We start from the raw sequence: 22,347 nt of genomic DNA, 5'->3' as shown, positions 1-22,347 counted from the left end.
TGGCAATGAAGCTTTCTGTCTAAGCCGTTTTAAATATACAGATCATGTTGCATGACACAGATTTAACATATTGCCAGTTTAGGCTCTATCATTATCTAAGTAATCTACTGTAAATCCCCATTTAAATCTCCTGCTGATTTTAAATTATTACTTGTTTCATCCAACAAGTTCTTAAAATCGCTATTTAAAACAGCAGTTTTTCCTAATTTTTCTTACTCCCATTCCAAAGTAGCTTCATTCACTCTTTGCTTGTAACAGGAGTCATAGCTAGCATATACAGTACTATGTTAGAAAGGAGTCCAGTAAGAATGAAATCATGTGGCTGAAATGGACAGAGTTGGATACAGAAGTTGTTTCTCAAATATAGATATCCAAATGGTATAATGTCCTTGCAGTTGTGATAGGTTAATCCCAGGGGTGAAATCTATTAACCTTCGCTACTTGTTCGCAAATGCGAGTGCATACTTCGCTTGCATGTGCTCCATCTGCGCATGTGCAGGAACTTCCATGCATGCGCAGAGCATCAAAGATGGACATGATGACATCTGGGCGGGTGGGCGGAACCTCCTACCAAGTATGCATGCGAAGGTAAGCGAACAGCGAGGAGGGGGGGGGGAATCAGCTGTGCCATGCGATTTACATTAGCTAGAAAGCAGGAAATCCTGCTTTCTAGCTAATATAAATCGCGAGTCACAGCTGATCGTCAGAAATACCGATTCGCCCAAACCGGTAGCATTTTTAAACTACTGGTTCAGGTGAACTGGTCCGAACCGGTACCATTTCACCCCTGGTTAATCCCTTTTTTTTAGTTCCCACAGAAATTGAATACAATAGATGCTGCTTCTATGAGGGGCAGGAAAGTCATGTATTCACGCTTGGGGTGAGCTCTGTAGCATTTCTCTGAACTCATTTTCAAAACATAAACACCTCTGATCTCCATTGTTTCCATGATTAACTTTAGTCAATTGTTGTACAGGTCTACTTTAAAAAAATTTTTTTACTGTGTTTATAATTCTTAGTTAACAATAATTTGTTCAGAGATGATTTAGAAGTTATGAAGGTGATGCTGAATGAATGGTAGTTATGTCTGGTCCCCAAAGTTACAGCAGCACACCCTTGGTAATGTAGTCAAAATGCTGACATTTGGCAGCCCACTTGCATTTGCAACCCCAGGAATGCTTAATCCCACTCGTCCATCTCCCCTATCTTCATTTCTAATTCTTGCATGGCTTTGGAAGGCTTCAAAACCTCACAGGAAAGCCCCATGTGATTTGGATAAAGCAACAGGTCACATGAAGTGCAAAGCCAGCAGGGGAGAGATGGGAGGTGGAGAGATAGATGGGTGGAGGGACTTGAAGAGGAGGTAGAGGAGGGAGGGCCTTACTTTTCCAAGGATCAGGATGAGAGGGCCCAAGCTGGGAACAGCTTGGATCAGAGTGGGTCAATCTGGATCCTCCCCTAATGACCAGTGAGCTTCAGTTAACAACAGCAACAGGGATTGTCAGAATAGCCTCCACTAAGCAATGTGATCATGTAATGTCATGTTTTATGAGTGCATCACTTAGCATTGGATATTCTGGTCCCAATTACCATTGTGACTTGAGGATTATTTGTACGGGACACACAGTCACACATAAATAACCTTTCTAGAATAAACTTGAGAAGAAAATAACATGGACATTAGATACCTCAGGGACATCTATCAAATAAGGTTCATTCTGGAATATTGGTTTATTGTCATTCCGGTCAATTATAATGATAGTGATTATTTTAGAGTTCTGTTGATAAAAAAAGAAGAAGGTTAAACACAAATGATATAAGAGACTAAACGGAAGGGCTTCAGCATTCATGAGTAGAAAAGGGCTGTAGAGATATGATAACCCTTATACAAGACAGATCAGGCCCTGGACCCGAAAGTATAACACTTGAAACTCTACTAGTCAACAGAATAAAAGGCAAAACTCCAGTAGTCAGCATATAAAAATGCAATCATCACTGTCATCGTAATCAAGCAGTTGCAGCTCAGCAAGTTAATGGATAAGAAAAACTGCAGCCACAGAAGTGTTTTCAGCACAGCTGTTACATTTGCTTTTGTGTCTGGTTCTCTAGCGGAGTTGTTGGAGGCTTTTCTCAATGCTATAACTAATTTTAATTTATCTCAGTGGCTTCAGTCAAAGTGTAACTCACTCAAACTGTGCTCTAGCTCAGGGGCCTCCAACCTTGGCAACTTTAAGCCTGGCGGACTTCAACTCCCAGAATTTCCCAACCAGCAAAGCTTGGAGACCTCTGCTATAGCTCCTTACTGAGCACTGGTATAGCAGATACACCTCATCGCCCTATTCCCCATCCATGGGGATTCTATGCCCCATGTATCCCTCCAGATTTGTCTTTCTCCCAACACTTTCTCCCTTTACTTACTGGTAGATTTATCTTGTCTGTCACTTGCACGTTGAGCAGGATAACACTTGTTTGCTGAAAATAAAGTGCAAAGCAGAAGTACTTTAAAAATGATGTGCCAACGTGATGATCATACTTTGGTTTCAATCTGGGGGATAAATAAGTCATATTTATTTACTGTCCATATCATTGCTTTTTAGAGTGAGATGGGAAGCATAAAAATTTAATAAATAAACAAACATAGAAAAACATAGAAATCATATCAAAGATGCAACATACGGGTAGTCCTCAACTTACAATAGTTCATTTAGTGACTGTTCAAAGTTACAACAGCACTGGAAAAAAAATGACATGACCATTTTGCACACACAACCATTGCAGCATCCCCATGACCACTTGATCAAAATTCAGACGTTTGGCAACTGACTCATATCTAACACAACTGCAGTGTCTGAGTGACACATAATCACCTTTTGCAAGCTTCTGGCAAGCAAAGTAAATGGGGAAGATTTATTTAATAACCATGTTACTAACTTAAGAACTGCAGTTATTCACTTAAAAAGATTGTAAAATGGGGCAAAATTCACTTAACAAATGTCTCATTTAGCAATAGAAATGTTGGGCTCAATTGTGGTCAAGCACTACCTGTATTAACGAAAACCTGTTACATATTCATCCAAAATTGTTGGCATAGCCACATTCTTCATCAGCTGAAGTTTCTGGATATTCTTCCGCGGTACCCCACTTAGAGTGCATTGCAATGATCCAGATGAGAGACAAACAGGGAATGAATAATTGAGCGGAGAGCCTCCCTATGCAGGAAAGGATGTAACTGGTGCACAACACAAAATTGAGCAAAGATCCTTCTAGCCAGGCTTGCCACCTGCTCCTCAAGCAGGAGTTGTGAGTCCAGGAGGATCCTCAGATTATGCAGAGGGTCTGTCTGTGACAGTGTAACCCCATCCAAGGCTAAAGATGCTAAATGTCCATACAGAGGAGCTCCCTACCCACAACCACTCCATTTTACCAAGGTTCAGCTGAAGCCTGTTGTTCCCCATCCAGACCCACGCAACCTCAAGTTTTCTCAGGCCTCAAGAATGCACACAATAGTATCGCATAGTTCACCCAGGATGGAGATGTATAACTGGGTAGCATACTGGTGATACATCATTCCATAATGGCAGATGGCCCCACTTAGTGAATCCATGTAGATGTTGAAAAAGCCCTGAATCCTGTGACAAAAAAGAGACCTCTCACTTCCTATCAACACTGATAGGGACCAGCCTCCGGGGAAGGAGATGGACTAGCACAAAGCTGAGCCCTCACCCCTAATGGATATTGTATCGAAAGGGTGAATGGTAACAGAAGCTAGTGAGAGGTCAAGAAGAAAAAAGATGGATGCAGTATCCCCATCCTGTTCCCACCAAAGATAATCTTTAAAAATGGTGTTTGTGTCCCACATCCAGGCCTGAAACGTGACTGAAAAAAGTCCAGATAATCCATTTCATTCCGTACCCTCTGAAGTTATAGAGTGGTAGTGACACCAACTTTTCAACTACCTTCCCTAAAAAGAAAAGGTGGGGAACTAGTTGAAAGTTGTCCAGAATGGCAAGGTTCAGCAATGGTTTCTTGTGGACAAGTGCACCAGCTTCTCTTTAAACAAAGCTGAAATGCCCCCTCCCTCAAGGATGAATTCACTATTGCTCATATTCACCCACACGTCATGTCCCAAAGGTGCTTTATTCCAAATGGCAACTGGACTTTCTTGGGTGTTTTTCTTTGAAAAAGTTTTGCTTCTCATCCAAGAACCTCCTTCAGTTCTATTAGGGTGAATAGAAGATTGCCTTCAACAAATTTAGGGCAAGGGGAGTACCAGCACTCATGTCTTACAACTTGATTAGCATAACAACTGAAGAATCTTCTTGGATGAAAAGCAAAATGTTTTCAAAGAAAAAAAAATTAAGGAAGTCCAGTTGCCACTTGGTAAAAAGCACCTATGGAGCAACTATGACCTGGATGATTGAGAATCTTCATAGACATTCCCCCCAAATGTCATCTCCCAAGCAGTCTTGACCAGTCAAGGAGGGCATAGATCTAGTTCGTATCTTGTGGCATTTACAATCTGAAGGTCCATGTTCACTTTTTCAGCTCCAATAGGATCAAACTGTTTTTAGACAATCGAACAGGTTCACTCTCTGGGCATCTCCACAGGGCTTGCCCCATGTTTGGCATCCAACTGGGAATAGATCTGAATAACTTTATCTGCCAGATACATAGAAAATTACTCTGTGTGGCCCTGAAGATAGGCTTCTGCCCCCTCCCCTTTCCTAGAAGGGCCTGGGTAATCTTAACCAGGTCACCAAGGGGGCTTCTGCAGACGCAATAATACAATAGCAGAGTTGGAAGGGACCTTGGAGGTCTTCTAGTCCAACACCCTGCCTAGGCAGGAAAGCCTATACCATTTCAGACAAATGGCTATCCAAAATTTTCTTAAAGGCTTTCAGTGTTGGGGAATTCGCAACTTCTGGAGGCAAGTTGTTCCACTGATTAATTGTTCTATGGAACAATAAGAATGAAGAAGCGTTGATACTTTGCTGTTCTTATTGCCACAAGCTATGCCTTAATCGTGGTTCTAAATCATACATGTTTGACCAGATTTATAGACCAGTCCTACCCCCCAGCAGGGCTCTAGACTTCCTTTGATTCTTTTTAACACTCTCTACTCTTCCATGAACCATGGACAATATAGGGAGCAATGGACCAAAGGAGGTCTCACAGATGCGATCCTGACAAAGTTCTATCTGCTTCCCTATGCAACGTAGGGTTGGATTCACCTGCGGTACTAAGTCAGAACAGACAAATTACGGTGCATTATAACTTGAAATAATAAATGAACCAGACCATATCTCTTATTAATACTTCTTCCCCAAGGACAGATTAGCTGAGATGCCTCATTTATGAATCATTTATGTCCCTACCCACAGTCTATTACTCCCTTTCCATCTTTTCTGCAAATGATTCCAGATATAGAAGGTCCAATAAATCAATTATGCCCTGATTTATTTAAGCCAGTAGTTTTCTTTCAGTCCAGATTTGTAGACAAATAAAAGCTTACAAACTCCAATAGCTAATTACCAATGCATTATTTCTACTTTATTTGCAGGTCTTCAAGTAAATAAGAAAACTTGTACAGTAGGGATAAATAAACTGGACCCTCATTAATATTCAGGGATACAACTTCCAAAATCTCAAAATGGCATGGACAACAGTGAAAGACAAGACCAAAACATCTGCAGGACACTAGGCTCCCAGTTTACACTATATACTGTACAAGATATTGTAATCTACTAGCAATTTTAAGATCGGTGGACTTTAACTCCTAGAATTCCCCAGCCAGTGTGTCCACACATGTTACAGCGGCCCAGACTAGAAACACTGGTCTACAGTGTATAGAGGACAAGTACCTCTAAAGGTGAGCTACTATAATGTTTCTTAGATGTCTGTGCTAAAAGTCTTTGACCCAGATTGGGATGGGACAAGGAGGTAGGGTGTGGGAGTTGTTAATGATGATGTTCAGCAGTTGAGGGAGATGCTGTTGATGATATTCCTCTGGTTACAGATGAGAAATTAAATATTGTGAGAATGAGGGTACAGAGGGAAGCATGAATGTTGTCACTGCTGTATATAAGCTATAGAAAAAAAGAAAAGAACTTTAATTTGAAGCCTTCCGGCTTACAAATATTTTGGGAATGCATGCTGAGAAGCTGTTGTTTGCAGCAAAGGTGAGATGAGACGATAAAACAATGGATAAATTGCAATAAAGCATTTGATATCTAGAGCTAAAAGAGTTTTTGGCTTAGTGGGCACACAGAGCTCCTGATCACATTGATATACAAAAGACTTGAGATACCTGGTGCCAACAGGACACAGTGGTATCTCTTTTAGTCAGGTTGCTCAAGACTTAGCTGATTACCAGATTTAGAATCCAAATAACCATGCTGTGAATTGGTCATAACTGTACTATGCATAAAGCAATCCAATCTAAAAAGGATGAATTAAAAAGTCCGAGTAAGATGCAGGATAAGAGGCAATATGGCACTGGAGAGAGTAATGCTTTGGTTGTCAAAGAAGGTATAAAATCTAGTTTACTGGAAAAAAATAGAACACCACCAGTTTTCTCCCTGGTATCTAATTGAGACCGTAAATGTCAAAGATATAACTTGTCCTTTAAAGTGCCAAAGGTGTGACAAGTAACCAATGTGGCATTGTGGAAGAACAGATGGACAGAGCTGAATATAAAGCAGACGCACACAAACGCACATACCACAGCATCAGGATGATCCAGTTGCCAGTCAAAGAGCCGCATTGGACAGGTGGGGGAGAAGGAGGATGAGGATGGGGGAACAAGGTGTCTATCTGGAGCTCTCTGCAGCCATAGACCTCATGAAGAAGAATAGACTGAATAGGCAAACTCCAAGCCCAGGAGTCGAAGTAAAGAGACAAACTAGAACTGGAGGGTGCAAACTGGTATTTCCTTCCCTCAGAGCTGGCTCTAAGGAAATGGTTTTTTTCTACTGTTTCCTCAGCTGGAGTCAAGTTTTGTAAGAGAAAAAGAGTCAAGAATCACAGCTGGGAATACATAAGCAGAAGCAACGAAGAAACAGCCAAGACTCTAACAGAGAAGAAATGGAAAGCAGAACCTAAGATAACAAAAGACTAAAGGATACTTTGAATTCTGAATATATCTCTACAGAGAGTGGCCATAGGGAGATATAGGGCTTAAGATAAAATAAATAAATCAATAATAAAGAAATATATTGAAGACTGACTAGAAAAATATAAAGACATAGTAAAATTTAAAGTACAGTGTAGATAAAATAGCAATAGCAATAGCAGTTAGACTTATATACCGCTTCATAGGGCTTTCAGCCCTCTCTAAGCGGTTTACAGAGTCAGCATATCGCCCCCACAGTCTGGGTCCTCATTTCACCCACCTCGGAAGGATGGAAGGCTGAGTCAACCTTGAGCCGGTGAGATTAGTACCGCTGAACTGCAGATAACAGTCAGCTGAAGTGGCCTGCAGTACTGCACCCTAACCACTGCGCCACCTTGGCTCATAGAAATGAGAAAAAAAATGAGAAAATAGAAATGCCATTTTTTATTAGTAAAGTATTAATTTTTGAACAAGTTGAAGGCATTTATAATTTACTATTCCTGTCTCTCTTTTTTGGCAATCTTTCCTTCTTTTCTAAAACAAGCCTCCACCAATCATTGAAGAAGGATTCAAAAAAGCAACCAACAACAGTCTAAATTTCCAGTACTTTGGATCTTGATTGATTCTGGGTCAATCTGATTACTTCCTGTTCAAAGATCTTGTGAAGACACCTTTTTAAAAAAAAGAAAGAAAAAGAAAGAAGGACACATGTGGGAGGTAAGTAATTTAAACCGAATCATCTTAATGTCTCTTTTGAGCAAATTACAGGCAATGGTAATCCAAGAAAAAAAGATGAATATTAATCAAGTATCCAATGCATTTTAATTTAAATGAGACAAAAGAAGCACACAGTGGAGCAACTCTTAATTACACAAATGCACTGGGGGTACCTGAGCTGTCTGAAAATAACAAGGGAAATGTTCTTAGGGTGACAACCAAGAATTCAACAAAGGCAGTTGTGAAAGGACAAATTCCATGTCGGGTATAATTAGAAAGAGGTTGTAAATAAAAACTGCAAAGAGAATAATGTCCTTAAATAAATATATGGCATACATGTACATAATTCTGGCACATTTGAAAAAGGATATACAGTAACAGAGCTACACAAAGGGCAGCTCAAATGATCAGGGAGCCTGAATGTTTTTCTTGCAAGAAAAAAAAAGAACATTTGAAGCGTTTTAGCTTAGAAAGGGTGACTTGGATATGATTAAATTATATGACTTCATGCATGGCCTGGAGAAAAACAATGGACATTTTTCTCTTCTCTCCTCTCAGAACCTTAGGATCAGGAGTCACCTGGATGGAATGTATTTTAGAACAAAAGAAATTACATTGTAGTTAATTTGTGGAATTCATTCCTACATTATCTGGGCTTTAAAGGGATTGGATAAATTCATAAAGGACAGATCTATTGAAGTCTTTCAGGCTAACATGAGTTAATATCTAATTCAGGGGCAGTTAAAAGCAAATTCACATGTACCAATAGAATAAGAGAGTGGGAAGAGACCTTGGAAGTCTTCTAGTCCAACCCTCTGCTTAGGCAGGAAACCCTACACCACTTCAGACAAATGGCTATCCAAGATCTTCTTAAAAACTTCCAGTGTTGGAGCATTCACAACTTTTGGAGGCAAGCTGTTCCACTGATTAATTGTTCTAATTGTCAGGAAATTTCTCCTTAGTTCTAGGTTGCTTCACTCCTTGATTAGTTCCTACCCATTGCTTCTCGTCCTGCCCTCAGGTGCTTTGGAGAATAGCTTGACTCCCTCTTCTTTGTGGCAGCCCCTGAAGTAGAGTTGTGGAAAATTCAGAAGTACGAAGCACAACACCAAGGAGAAGAAAGAAAAATAAGAAAGCAAAGATGTTTATAGGAGTTGAGAGCTACAGGGTGGGAAACCTTATTTGTTTCCCATCCTGTAGTTTTCAACTTCTATAAACTGACCAGATTGCAACCTGCAGCATTATCCTGGGACACCTATATTTGCCTTCAACTTGATTTGTGGCCAACTTTTGGGAGAGCTAAAAAGGTCTTGTCCATATACTTCAGATTTTTTTCCTTTTAATTCTTTTATTGCAATGTTATAAATCTTGGTACAATGTATTCTTTCAATGCAGATGTCAATGCAATAAAACTTATGTAATATATTATGAACATTCCATTATTTACAAAGACTTAAATATTAAAAATAAATGTCATATAGCCACATCTTAGTATAGGAAATACCAGTCTTAAGACACTGAACATTAGCCTTTTTTCTCCATCCACTCTTGTCACAATCTTAGTGTCCCTCTGCCCTTATTAGTTCCCCTTTAATCTCCTTTTTAAAAATTGATTGATTCATTCTCTGCAGTCATGGCAGAATCACCTCAAGTCCCTTCTTTGCTCTGAGGGGACAGCTAAAGAGATCCTGTCAATGGCATCTGCTAAGGAATTGCTACTGTATATGAGGAATAGAGTACGTGGTGTTTTTTTTTAAAGGCATGGAGCTTTTCACATGCTAATGTCCACCCATTCACCATCCCTTACTTTATTCAGTTATCAAAATGGGCTTTACACACTGAATATTTATGTTTATTAAAATGTCATCCATGGTAGATTCAGTTTGCATGCCTATGTGCTTACGTATCTATATATTTAATGAGAACAGTTACGTCTTTCCTACCCTTGCATTACATTACAGGGACAGTTAAGGAGCAACAACACTAACAAAAAGCATAATAATGCTAGAAATAGTGCAAGATCTTTAACACAATGCTCATGTTTCTGATTTACGCAGATACAAAGGAAAGATTGAGAAAGCCACATTTGCAATTCAAGTAGTCCTTACTTTGTGACTTGTTTGCAGTTAGCACAGTGATAAAAAAATAACTTTATGACCAATCCTTTCACTTATGATCCTTGCAGGTCCATTAAGGAAAGGAAAGCTGAAGTAAGATATTAAATACAATCGCAAATTCATTTATCAATAATTTCACTTAATGACTGAGTTGGCACTCCCAATTGTGGTCACTGAATGAGGTCTACCTCTTGTTCAGAAAGGAGCTGCCAGAGTTGCCATCACACTTTGCCCATCCCTGGTTATGTCCCTTCATATCTTTACCTCATAATCCACAGGTTGCTTCAGCGTCACGTTGCCTGTTCTACTATCAAGTGAGAAGTAGTAAGCATATTCACCCGCAATGCTATAGTATAATGGTTCATTTTCAGGATCCTTTGCCACCAACTGAAGAACCAAGGTCCCTGCAATGAAAAATGAGGGCCAGAAGCAGAGAAGGTGGGAGGAAAGAACCGGAGAGATACCCAGTTTTAAAAGAATCCTTATGGCCACAGACTTCACATACACACACCCTCCAGTCATCTCACTAAAGCCACATCTTTTGAAACAAACCAGAATGGTTTCTGGGTTCCTATTTTATTTTACTTATTTAAGCAATATAGCCACGCATTTCATAAAATAGTGACTCTAGGTGGCATACAGCAAAACTAAAACAATAGTTAAAACCTTTATCGTTAAATTTTTTAAAAAAATATTAAAAACTATAAAAACAGAACCAAAATAATGAATAATCGATGTAGGGATATTAATAATCACAGAGTCTTCTCATTACTTCACCCGTCCACTCGGGGACGCAGGTCTGGATAGACTTTGGAAGCCTCTTACCATGTCCTCTTACTATAATCCTCTTAACATGTCCTCAGTATGCATAGGGTTATAGCTCCTCCATCATCACAACCACTGGCTGAAATGATGGGAGTCACTGTCTGTCTCATTTATAGGTCTTAGCCGAGGAAGGCTATGAAAAATGCTATTGACAAATATAGAAATTATGGCTTTCATTTTTTGCATTGCAAACAAAGCTTTCTCTGTCACTAACCTACAGGTGTGTCCTCTGGCAACATAAGGGTGCTGTTCATGTTGAACTCTGGGGCTTGGTTCGCGGATGCTGCAAGAAAGAGAGTCAGCTGAAATTATGATTTTATGAACAAAAGACAATCCCCATCCACTCATACCACCCAATCTTCTAATTCTTCCTTCATCTGGATTTCCTCATAATATCTCCTGCCATAGCTCTTCATATTTCCCAACACTCTGTAGACTAAGACTAGTGGACTTAATGGTACCCTTAATGGGAGGTCCAGAACAATCATGGTCTTGTCTTAGCAAGTAAGACCGTGGAAAATGTACAGTTCCGTCAACCTCTCTTCACTTTCTTCAAAAGAGGTTGAATACCAAGATGCTTTCCTGATTTACTGTATCTTTACTTCAATGTAAATCCTACATTTCTCCATGAGCAATTGTAGTGCTGGTTGTAATTCTCACTTGAGGATGTTCTTCCATACAATGCCAAGGCTCAGTAATGTCTCAGCCGACATGAACAGGCATAGAGGTGTGGGAAGAATTTTTCTACAGAAAATCTTACCTAATGTCAGAAATAGAGGGAAAACTACCCATGAAAGCAACAGCATCCTGCTGAGTCAAGGAGATCTGCAAATACAACAGAAAGGAAGGATTAACTATCTTGAAGATAAAACTGCTCACCCTGGTTGTTTGTAAGATCACATTTGTTGCTGAGAATGTTGTCTTTGGAAAGCAGAAATCGTGTTCCTTTAAAAATTTTATCACAATGAAAAGGCAACAGAGAATTGTGTGCTATGTATATTTACTCATATTCATGTTTTATGGCTTTAGCATGCCTCTCAAGTATTATATAAAAATATATGTTCTCTGGGTGTAGTGGCTAAATAAATGCTAAATTGCATTAGCAACAAAAACCTCCTATCTCAAACAATATTTTATGGCATTGCAAGCTGGGAGTCTATGTTTATCACGGAATTTCAATATGCTCCCTTATCAAACTGCCCAACATAACCAGGAAAAATGTATGACATAAGGAGCATATTGTGCAAGCCAAAGAGAGAAGACTAATTTACAAATTTATCCACATAGACCCAGAAGAAATGGGATGGTAAAGGGGAAAACTCAATATAAAAGCAGCACACAAAGAGAGGAAATTTTGCTTGTTGAAATGTATTCAAGAAATAACTTCTAGAAAAATAAAGCATTAATGAAATGCATCTGAAGCAGTGGAAATTTGGAGTCAAATTTTTACTCAGTGCTGGATTGGAATATTGGTTACCGGTTTCTTAGGTTTCCAGGAAGGCTAGAGATGACAGTTACTCTTGTTAATGTAAAGGAGCTTGGAAGGTTCCTGAACTGCCATTCAGCTCCTGGGTCCTCTCATTTCTCAATGAAAGCCTTGAGGATTTGGGTATCACCCTGGAGCTTCAAAAAAATTGCAAGGCCATCCAACAAAACTGTGAATGAAATGCAAGTACAGAGTCATTGTACCCAGAATTAGTTCATGCTTCCTTGATCCAGTCTTTGGGAAAGGTAACCTAGCACAAAAACTGATTGAGCTTCTGCATCTTTAATAGCTGGGTACAAGAGAGGAGAACACAGAACAGTTTGCTAGGCAAGCCTATTTATTGAAATGCCATTGCTACATAAGGGACAAAAGGGGCAGGAATTCAGGCTATTTTGCATCTGTCCATCCTTGACACGCATGTCAGCCCACAATTCCAAAAAAGTTAACTAGTGATGCTTTGTTTTCCTGCATACTGAAAAACACAATTTTGCAGAACTGGAGCAAAACAAACAGAGGATCTGGTATGGTCTAGAGGTGGGTTGCTCCAGGTTCAGCTGAACTGGTAGTGGTGGCAGCGGCAGACTCCACCCACCCGTCCAGATGTTTCTGCGCATGTGTAGATGTGTTGTGTGTGCCCGAGCACAAGCGAATGGGTAGTAAACTGGTTAGGAACCAGAGGTGGGTTCCTACCAGTTCGCACCAGTTTGGTAGAACCGGTTCGTCAAGTCTACCGAACCGGTTAGAAGAGGTTCCAACAGTGGACCAGGAAAGCAGGCCACATCTACAGAAGAGGTTCCAAAAAATTTTGAAATCCAACACACACACACACACACACACACACACACACACACACACACAGACTCACGCAGAGAGAGAAAGAGAAAGAAAGGAAGAAAGAAAAAAAGAAAAAAAGAAAAAAAGAAAGAAAAAGTGAGAGAGAGATGAAAGAAAAAAAGAAAAAAGGGACAGAGAGACAAAAGGAAGGAAAGAGAGAGAGAGAAAGAGTGAGAGAGAGAGAGAGAGAGAGAGAGAGAGAGAGAGAGAGAAAACACATGGCTGGCAAGCTACTCCTACCAGGTCACATGGCCAGCAAGCCACTCCCACAAAGGAGGCCACAACCACAGAGTAGGTTCGAAATTTTTTTGAAACCCACCACTGTTAGGAACCCACCACTGGTATGGTCACATACACTTGGCGCTGGCACCGATAGGATCTTTTCAAACGGTTGATGAATCTATATCCCTTATAAAGCCTAGGAGCTCCTAGGCAAGAGGAGGAAAAGGTCAATATCCCAGCTTGGCATGGACTCTGGCCTGCTATAAAACTATTATGGAAATTTATTTGTAGTCACATAGAAAAGATTGATGTGGCCTGATAGGTAGAGATGCTAACTCTGATCTATGCTGGAAGCTAGTTCCTTATGCAGCTAACTAACGAAAAATGAGGAGGTGCAAAATTTTACTTACCGTGTAAAAGATTCAAAGGAGAAGTACACCTCTTAGAATCTGTGAGACAGTTCCTCAACCGAGAATAACAATCCTACACACACTATTTTACACCTCATCTTTCTATAAACCCTGAACAACATGCTATTTCTTATTTTTCTTAATTAATTAATTTTGTTATTAAAAAGAAGCAAGCAAACTTTAAATATGGATTGGGAAAAATAATGGTTTGAGATTGGCTAAAATAAGTTAGTGTTAATATAATGTCAATTATAGGTGTCATGGGAAAATAGTTTTCTCACAATATACTAAAGTGAGAAATCAATAAGTAAATGGAAACAAAAGAGTTAGTCATATACACTACAAAATATTTAATAAAACAGAACAGGAAATTCATTTTTAAAAAAATAATTAACATGCTATATTATAATTATTCCTACATATTTGTTTCCTGGAAAGAAATGGTGAAATCTAAATTCACAAAAATAGGGCTTGAACCTGTAACAACTACTAGAATGACAGATTAACAGATTACTAGTTTGTGTCAGCCCCACTTAGGTAGACCAGACAGGAAATCAACTCCACCAGGAAACTAAAATTCTGTTTTAACGAAAGTATCTGCAATAACAGAATGTTCTGAGTCTGATTGTGGCTGGACTTCCTCCTTCTTATAGTTCACTGAATCAGGGAGGCATCAGTCTGTGTTGCTTCCAAACATTACCTTATTCTGAATTTTAAAAACACTTTAGCCCCTTTTGCCTACACAAAGGATCCTGCATATTTCTGCCAAGGCCATCTTCCTTATTCTCAACAGTGTGGGAGAGAGCCTAGGAAAATTGGAGGGTTTCAGATCCAAGAAATCCACAATTCTGTTGTGAAACTACACTTCATCCCTGACCTGTGTCTTTCCTGGAAGAGAGCTCCCTACCTCGCCTTCTCTACACTTAGACAAATTGAAGGATTGTTTGGCTCCTAGGAAGATAATATGAAGACTGAAGGGTTAATTTACCTAGGGACCATAAATCAAACAATAATAAAATGAATCAGAACAAGTCCAAGCATCAAAACAATAATAGAAATATATAAATAGGAATAGAAAACAAATGCTGTAAAAATGCCATTGGAACAGGCAAAGGGTTTTTTCTGGTCTAGTACTATTTTTAGATAGGATCAATTTCCCTAAGAATAAATGAGAGATGATATAATTGTCACTTCTTGCTGTTTTCCTTCAACATTTATTGATCACAGATATATACTACCTGAGATCAAGGCAGCTTCATTTGTCCATAGGCTTATCTTCTACAAAGAAGCTTCGGTATTTTAAAACAATCACTTAAGCTGGTAGCCATCATATTTTGTGTTTCATAACAAATTATTGTTTATAGAAAATACTGAATTTTCCCAAAGTGAATTCCCTTCAAGCACATAATTATTACAATACATAAAGATCAAATACTATAAGGTGGGATGTGTGAGGGGAGAAGAGAGATACAACCTGGCACCTTCTACACCTGTCCTGGGTATTATAATCTAAGCCATAGAAATATTAGCTATTCTGTTGGAAGAGAGACACAGAATTAGGGAAGGCTGGTTTGGATCTCTATGACTAAGGATAAATATAGTTTTAAAATGATGCAGAGAGCTTACTTTGGAAAAAAATTCTTTTGATTAAATCAGCATCAGGAATTTTAAAAAATACTGTATGCTAATATTTATTGATTGGAATATATGTTTCTAATCTTCCTGATAAAGCAACCCCATTGATTGTATGGCTAGTATACTTGCTGCCAATACCTTTATGTTACAAGTGCTCCTTAAGCACCTCAGCTCTTTTGCAAGCAAGAATCCATACAAGACCTACAGTAACTCAGGCAGGCCTACTACCAGAGACTCCACATACAGTACATACCATCCCATTGACCCCGAAGGAGTTTGCAAGTTTAGCACTTGCTCTTTATGGAGAGCGCTTTCCTTAGAGGGGTGAGGAGCCATGGCCCATGTTGTAGTACCGTAGGGCTGCCTAGTGTCATTCTCCTCCCGCTTTCTCCAGGCACAGACAGCTCTGAGGGATAACCAACAGCTCTCAAGTCTTACCTTGAATCATGCAGGCTCCTGGGGCATTGCCCAATTCTGTTGCAGGTGATGGAGGTCTGAATGCCTAAGGCAGACTTTGGCTCCTATTATAAATTAGTTCATCAATCATTAACTGAAAAGAGTAGATAGAAGAGTTCAAATCTCCTTCCTTGAAAAATCTTCCTTTTCAGATCGTTGTCAGTGCTGAAGTCTTATTTACGCATTAAATTGTCCTTTATGATTGGGAAGGGAAGCTTGAAACTCCCGAGGCTTTACGTGACTTCCACCCCTAGTCTTGTGGTGGCGTTTTCTCTATTTTTACACAGTGTATGTCCTACGTTCTCCTTTCCGGTTAGTCTGACCACCAGGAGACACTGAGTGCTCATTTTCATCTTAATAGCTGCCCAGGTTCTGGCCCTCAGTGGTTGTAGTAAAGGATATATAGAAGTGCCATCAGAAGGGTACACATGTAGTTACAACTTTTTGTTTAGTAATCATTTGAAATTAGAACTGAAAAAAGTGACTTATGATTGTTTTTCATATTTTATGACAGTTGTAGCGTCACCATGATCATGTGATAAAATTCATGCACTTGGCAACTGGTATGTGTTTATGACAGTTGAACCGTCCTGGGTTAATGTGATCGTCATTTATAGCCTTCCCAGCCGGCTTCTGACAAGTATATGGGGAAAGCTAGATTTACTTAACGACCACATGATTCATTTAACAGCTACAGTGATTTGCTTAACAACTATGGCAAAAAAGGTTGTAAAATGGGTCATAAATCACTTAACAACCGTCTTCCTTAGCAATGGAAATGTTTGGCTCAACTGTGGTCATAAGTAGTGGACTACCTATATATGATCCACCTTTCCTTAAGCTGTGGGAGCAGAAAAATAAAGATGTTGTTTCATGCCCCCATCAACTTGTTTTACATGACTCTCATTAGGCCCTTTCCTTTCCTATCACCCAGAAGCTTTTCTGAACCACAGCCAACTTCTATATCAGGCACATTTACATTTTATGGGCCCTGCATCTGTTGAGTGACAGATCAGCCATTAGAGAATCTTGTTTGCTGGATGCTTTGTGTCATCCTGTTTTCAATGGGAAGGAGGGAATGGCAGATCTACCAAGATCAGTGAATGCAGGGGAAGAATCATCCAAAAGGATGTCCCACTGTCAAGGAATGGAGGAGGAGGAGAAGGTGTATGCACTTTTCACCAGCCTAAGTGAGAAGCCTCTAGAAACACTTTGGAAGGCAAGATCACAGTTAGTCTAATTCCAAGGGCCATGGCAAGGAATCAGTATAGATCCCCAGGGACTGCAGCCTGCCCATTCCCTGGTGTGAGGGTGTGGCGAGAAAGAGAAGAGGGTATCAGAAAGACCAGATGCTCCAAAATATAAAGAATATGTAGCGTCTTGGTTCTGACCTCCCCTTTAGCGCCTGCTACCTTCACCATTGCCATGGGATGCAGCTTTCAGGAGATTACGGCTGACAAAAGGCTGCCTTCCACAGACTCAAATTTCTCTGGGTCACCAAGTCTTTTTTCTGCCGTCCCACTTCCCCTCCCTTTCTTTTTATTGCGCATGAACTCTCAAGCACATGATGAATCCCTGGCTTGCAGTACTGCACTCTAACCACTGTACCACTGTGGCTCTGTAGCTTTCCTTCTACCCTTTGGCAGCTGCCCCTTTCTCTGACTGCTATTAATGGTCTCCCTCCACTAACCCATCCAAATAGTAGCCTTCTCTGCCAGTGCAGCGCATTCTGCCTTTAATCACTTGCTGTCTCCCCTTCCTCCACTGTGCTCTTAAGCCCTCATTTAAATTCTGTAATATGTGTGCAGAAATTAAAGATGGTCTATAAACCATTTTGATATTCTTTGATATTTGATATCCATCTCCATTGTCCTTTTCTACAGTTGTGTTGCAAAAGACTTTCAATAACTCCTGCTTTCCTTGTAATTGCATCTACAGCTAGTACCCAAACAGTTTCTCTTGTCACAGCACAGTGGGACATCCATAGCTGTGGAATTTTCTGTGGAAAAATGGCTACCTTAGGCCAGATTGCTGTGTTTCTGCCTCATGGTGCTTCTCGCCCGTCGGTCTTGAATTCTGAGCCCTGCCTAGGCCAGAAACACCAGCAAAGCAGCAAGGCAGATTTCTTCAATTTGCTGGCTTATTATGCTTTTGACTACACTCTGAAGTAACTGACAAGCATGAGGATTTGTCAGGCGGGGTCTTGTCCTGTTGTGCGGTGGGAGGGGGGGTAGCGTAGCTTCCCCAGTGACCTACTTTCAGGAACAAGTGCAGATTGTGCAGTTTCCATTCAGGCATAAATTGAGGGAGGCCTGAGCAAATGAGAGGATTGGTGAATGTATCTTCCTACCTTCTAATCACTAATATTTTAGCGTGTTATTAGCCACATATCAACCCAAATAAGATTCCTTAGAAGTCGGGGTTTCCTTTTACAAAGCCCCAAGAATGAAGAACAATACAGACAACAGGATATAAGATGGCCTTTCCGTGGAAGTTGAAAAGTTTTGGAAAGTGGAAGTAAATCATCATGACATCAAATCAAACTGCTAAATTTATAATGGCAAAAGTAAAAATGGGTCTTAGGCTGCAATCCTTTGTCTGCTTATGTAGGTGGAAGGTCCATTAAACAAGCCTGATTTTGAGTGACATGGCTACTGGACTAACTGCCCTGCTTGTTACTTTAAGATGAGGAGTGAGCAAAGGCAGCTTGACACTTGAGTGTAATTAATAAGCCAAGTTTTTTTTACATTTTGGTTTCATTTTAAATACCAAAGGGCTATTTTCTTCCATTCCTTAATCCAAGTGGGAAATTTAGGTTCACCGACAAAAGGGTGAATGACAAAAGCGCGCCTGACTAAACCGCGGTGACAAAACCGTGAGTTCTAAAGTGCGCCGACGAAAGAGCGCTGAAGCGCAGCGACAAGAGTGCGGCGACAGAAGCGTGCTGTAAACCTAACCCTAACCCTAACCCTAACCCTAAACCTAACCCTAAACCTAACCCTAACCCTAACCCTAACCCTAACCCTAACCCTAACCCTAACCCTAACCCTAACCCTAACCCTAACCCTAACCCTTACCTTAACTTAAATCGTGCTTTTGTCGGCACGCCATTGTCACCGCATTGATGACGTCGCGTTGATGACGTCGCAGTTTTAGCGCCGCGGTTTTGTCGGTGCGCTTTTGTCGTGCGCACATTTGTCGGGTCACGGGAAAGAAAAGCTTCCCATCTTCCAGCTATTGTAGGCCTAAACCCTTCTTTTCCCTGACCACAAAATGTTGGCAGAAGCTAACATCATCCAGAAGACATTTGTCATAATGGCAAAGTTTATGTGACACAATTGCCAACCTGAACGAATGACATCTTTATTATTTCCCTCTTAGCAGTTTTGTGATGTTTTTGTGTCTTATTCTGTCACTGTGGGAAAGAATGTGAGGTGGGAAAGTTATTCACTATTCTTTCTCCTGATGAACCTTTCATCTTCACCTTTGATGGGGTATAGCTCGCTGGCTGGAAATAGGAAATTGCCCTGTTATCACTCAGGCTTGGAAGATTGACCATTTATTTATTTTGACATACTTCATGCACAGCTAGGCTGTAGCACAGTTGGGAAGACTGCTCTTTAAAAATCTGCAAAGAAAAAAGAAACACCTGTGTTTGCTCTGACAAGTTACCAAGGGTGTTAAATCAGTGTTCTTTCCACTGGAAAGGCAGATTTTTTTCAACTTTGAAAGGTGAGGATATCTTTTAAGACACCTTTTAAGTATTCTTAAGGATGAGAAAGGTGATCAAAGCATTCACAAGAGTGAAAGAGCTCCAGAATTCCAGAGGAGCCGAAAGATCCAAAGGCAACCACAAGGGTACATAATTAACAAGGTACACGTCTATAGAGCAGCCTGGCTGCCAAAGGCCATGCCCCCCCCCCCCATTATTTCTCTGAGGTTGATTAAGTGACTTTTCTGGGTTTGTCCTTCTGCAGTACCCATCCCCTTGGAGAGAATGAAAAATCAAGTGAGGAAGTGAAAAACTGTTTTGAAAGTGGGTGAATTGGACTAAACAAGGAGCCCTCAGCAGGTTGAATCAGTGGTGAAATTCATTATTTTTTTTACTACTGGTTCTGTGGGCGTGGCTTGGTGGGCATTTTGCAAAATCTCCATTCCCACCCCACTCCAGGGGAAGGCTACTGCAAAATCCCCATTCCCTCCCCACTCCTGGGGGAAGGATATTGCAAAATCTCCATTCCCACCCCACTTTGGGGCCAGTCAGAGGTGGTATTTGCTGGTTCTCCAAACTACTCAAAATTTCCACTACCAGTTCTCTAGAACCTGTGAGAACCTGCTGGATTTCACCCCTGGGGTGAATGGAATGAAAGATATAAGTGATGATGTGATCTCGGGTGTGACTGAAAGTGGGAAGTCCTGGAAAGAGAGTTTTAAACACTTGTCCGTGAATGAAAGGGATCTGCCAAGGAATGGAATAGAAACAAATACAATGAATATTAATATCTGAATAAGAAATAATGAAAACATAGTTAAATACTGTATAAATGTTTGCTGCATGTGTACTGCAACTGGAAAAATGCTAAAATATTTTTGTTTTGTTGTGTTTTTTTAGAGAAGGTGCATTATATCTCACATATGTGCAAAGACTACCATTTGTGCCTGATGATTGGAAAAACGTCATTATTATTCCCTTAAGTAGGAGAAAAAAGGATAACAGTAAATACAAAAACTACATGGGAGGTTTTGTTAATTTCCTCAGAATATGATGTTGAGTGTACAAGAACTGAAAAGGAAGTGCAATGCAGTGCATATCAGGCAGGTGGTGTGCAGTCCAAATTTTTGCTCTTCAACTGTCATAAGAAATGTTAGAAAAAAGGAGTTTTGTATGTTTTTTATTTATTTAAAGAGTATGAGAAGGTGAATAAGATTGAATTAAGGAACATTTGAGTGAATATAAAGTTGAAGGCTGAATTTGATGGACAGCCTATGGTGAAAGTCAAAAGTGCATGGCAATAAATGAAATATTTTGCAAATGATCCAACCCATAGAAGATATTTAAAAAGAATATGCCATCTTCCTATGGTTATTTAATATATTTTTTTCAATGAATGCATAGAGTGATGTTAAATATATTGTTGTTGGAAGTATGCATGAGCAGGTGCTTTTAAATGTAGATAATGTTTTGTCATTGAGAACCCAAATAATTTGCAGAAAATGTTGATTAGATTTGAAACTAAATATTTCAAAGAATAAGAAAACTTCTTTGACCAGGAAAATGGAGTGAAATGATTACACGTTATAAATGATGAAAAAAATAAGTGCAGGTGATCCTTATTTAACAACCATTCGTTCAGTGATTGTTTAAACCAGAGATGGGTTCCTACCAGTTCAGACCGGTTTGGCCAAGTAGGTAGTAACTCAGCCTGCCACGCCCCCGAACTGGTTCTCGCGGTCGCCATCTTGTTTTTTGCTTCTGTGCATGCGTAGAAGCAATTTTTTAGTACTGCGCATGCACTCATTGCGCATATCAAACACATGCGCACAACGCATCTCTTAGCAAACCAGCAGTAGCAGTAGCTGGAACCCACCCCTGGTTTAAACTTGTGACAGTGCTGCATAAATGGCATTTATGACCACGGTTTTTTTTGTAAAAATTTTTTTATTTATTTATTTTCAAAACAAACATACAACTCCTCCTTCTTTACATACTGTAGAAAGTGTATCAGCTGGTTACAAAAGGCTTTTGTGCATCTCTTTCACTGTCATCAAATATAATTCATATTAATTCAAATATCTTAACTCAAATATTTATTATATTAGCATCATCATGGCTCCACTTTTATTTGACTATAGTTATTTAAACGTCCTTCATGACCAATTTTTGAGGTTCTGACCATTGTAGTACTCCTTTAGTCACATGGTTGTCATCCAGGCATTTGGCAACTGTCCTGGATTTCTGCCCTTTGCAGCATCCCAAGCTCACACAATTGCACCTTCTCTCCTGGAAGTAAAGTCCATTGGGGAACCAAAAGAAAATCAGAAGTTGAAATTAGCTGAGGTTCCTGCTTAACCAGAGTCTGCTGGAACAGACAGTGTTGAACAGCATCAGTGGTGGGATTCAGCCAGTTCGCACCTATTCGGGAGAACCGGTTGGTAACTTTCTAAGTAGTTCAGAAAACCGATTGTTAAAAGAAATCTCCTTCCCCCCCCCCCCACTTTACAGGGCTAATCCTGTAAGGAAGGCAGGAAGGAAACATTCTAGTGTTGTTTCTAGACTAATCTTTATTGACCTGCTTACAGAAACTGCCTCTCCAGTTAACCCTTATTACATTGTAACAGCTAAGGTGAAGCGTCTGGTTCACTGATAAAAGGGCGAACGACAAAACTGCGCCCGACTAAACCGCGTCGCTGACATCATCAACAGGGCGACAACAGCGCAGAGACAGAAGCACGCTGTAAACCCTAAACCTAAACTTAACCCCTAACCCTAAACCTAATCTGAAACTTAACCCTAAATCTAATCCTAAACCTAAC

General features: G+C 40.1%; 1 protein-coding gene across 1 annotated transcript in view; it reads right to left on the bottom strand.

Moving 5' to 3' along the window:
- Positions 1–15,805, bottom strand: part of CDHR2 (cadherin related family member 2) — a 44,029-nt gene extending 28,224 nt beyond the window's left edge. Inside the window, exons 1-5 of the mRNA XM_032239067.1 lie at positions 15,796–15,805; positions 10,985–11,053; positions 10,210–10,349; positions 2,419–2,472; positions 1,689–1,778 (exon numbers count right to left, since the gene is read on the bottom strand). Coding sequence (XP_032094958.1) covers positions 1,689–1,778; positions 2,419–2,472; positions 10,210–10,349; positions 10,985–11,053; positions 15,796–15,805 — 363 coding nt within the window. The remainder of the gene's footprint in view (positions 1–1,688; positions 1,779–2,418; positions 2,473–10,209; positions 10,350–10,984; positions 11,054–15,795) is intronic.
- Between the last annotated feature and the right edge of the window lie 6,542 nt (positions 15,806–22,347).

This window comes from Thamnophis elegans, chromosome 2 (assembly GCF_009769535.1).
Source record: "Thamnophis elegans isolate rThaEle1 chromosome 2, rThaEle1.pri, whole genome shotgun sequence".
Lineage (NCBI taxonomy): Eukaryota > Metazoa > Chordata > Lepidosauria > Squamata > Colubridae > Thamnophis > Thamnophis elegans.
Note: the sequence above shows the minus strand (reverse complement) of the source record. Positions and strands in the feature narration are given on the sequence as shown.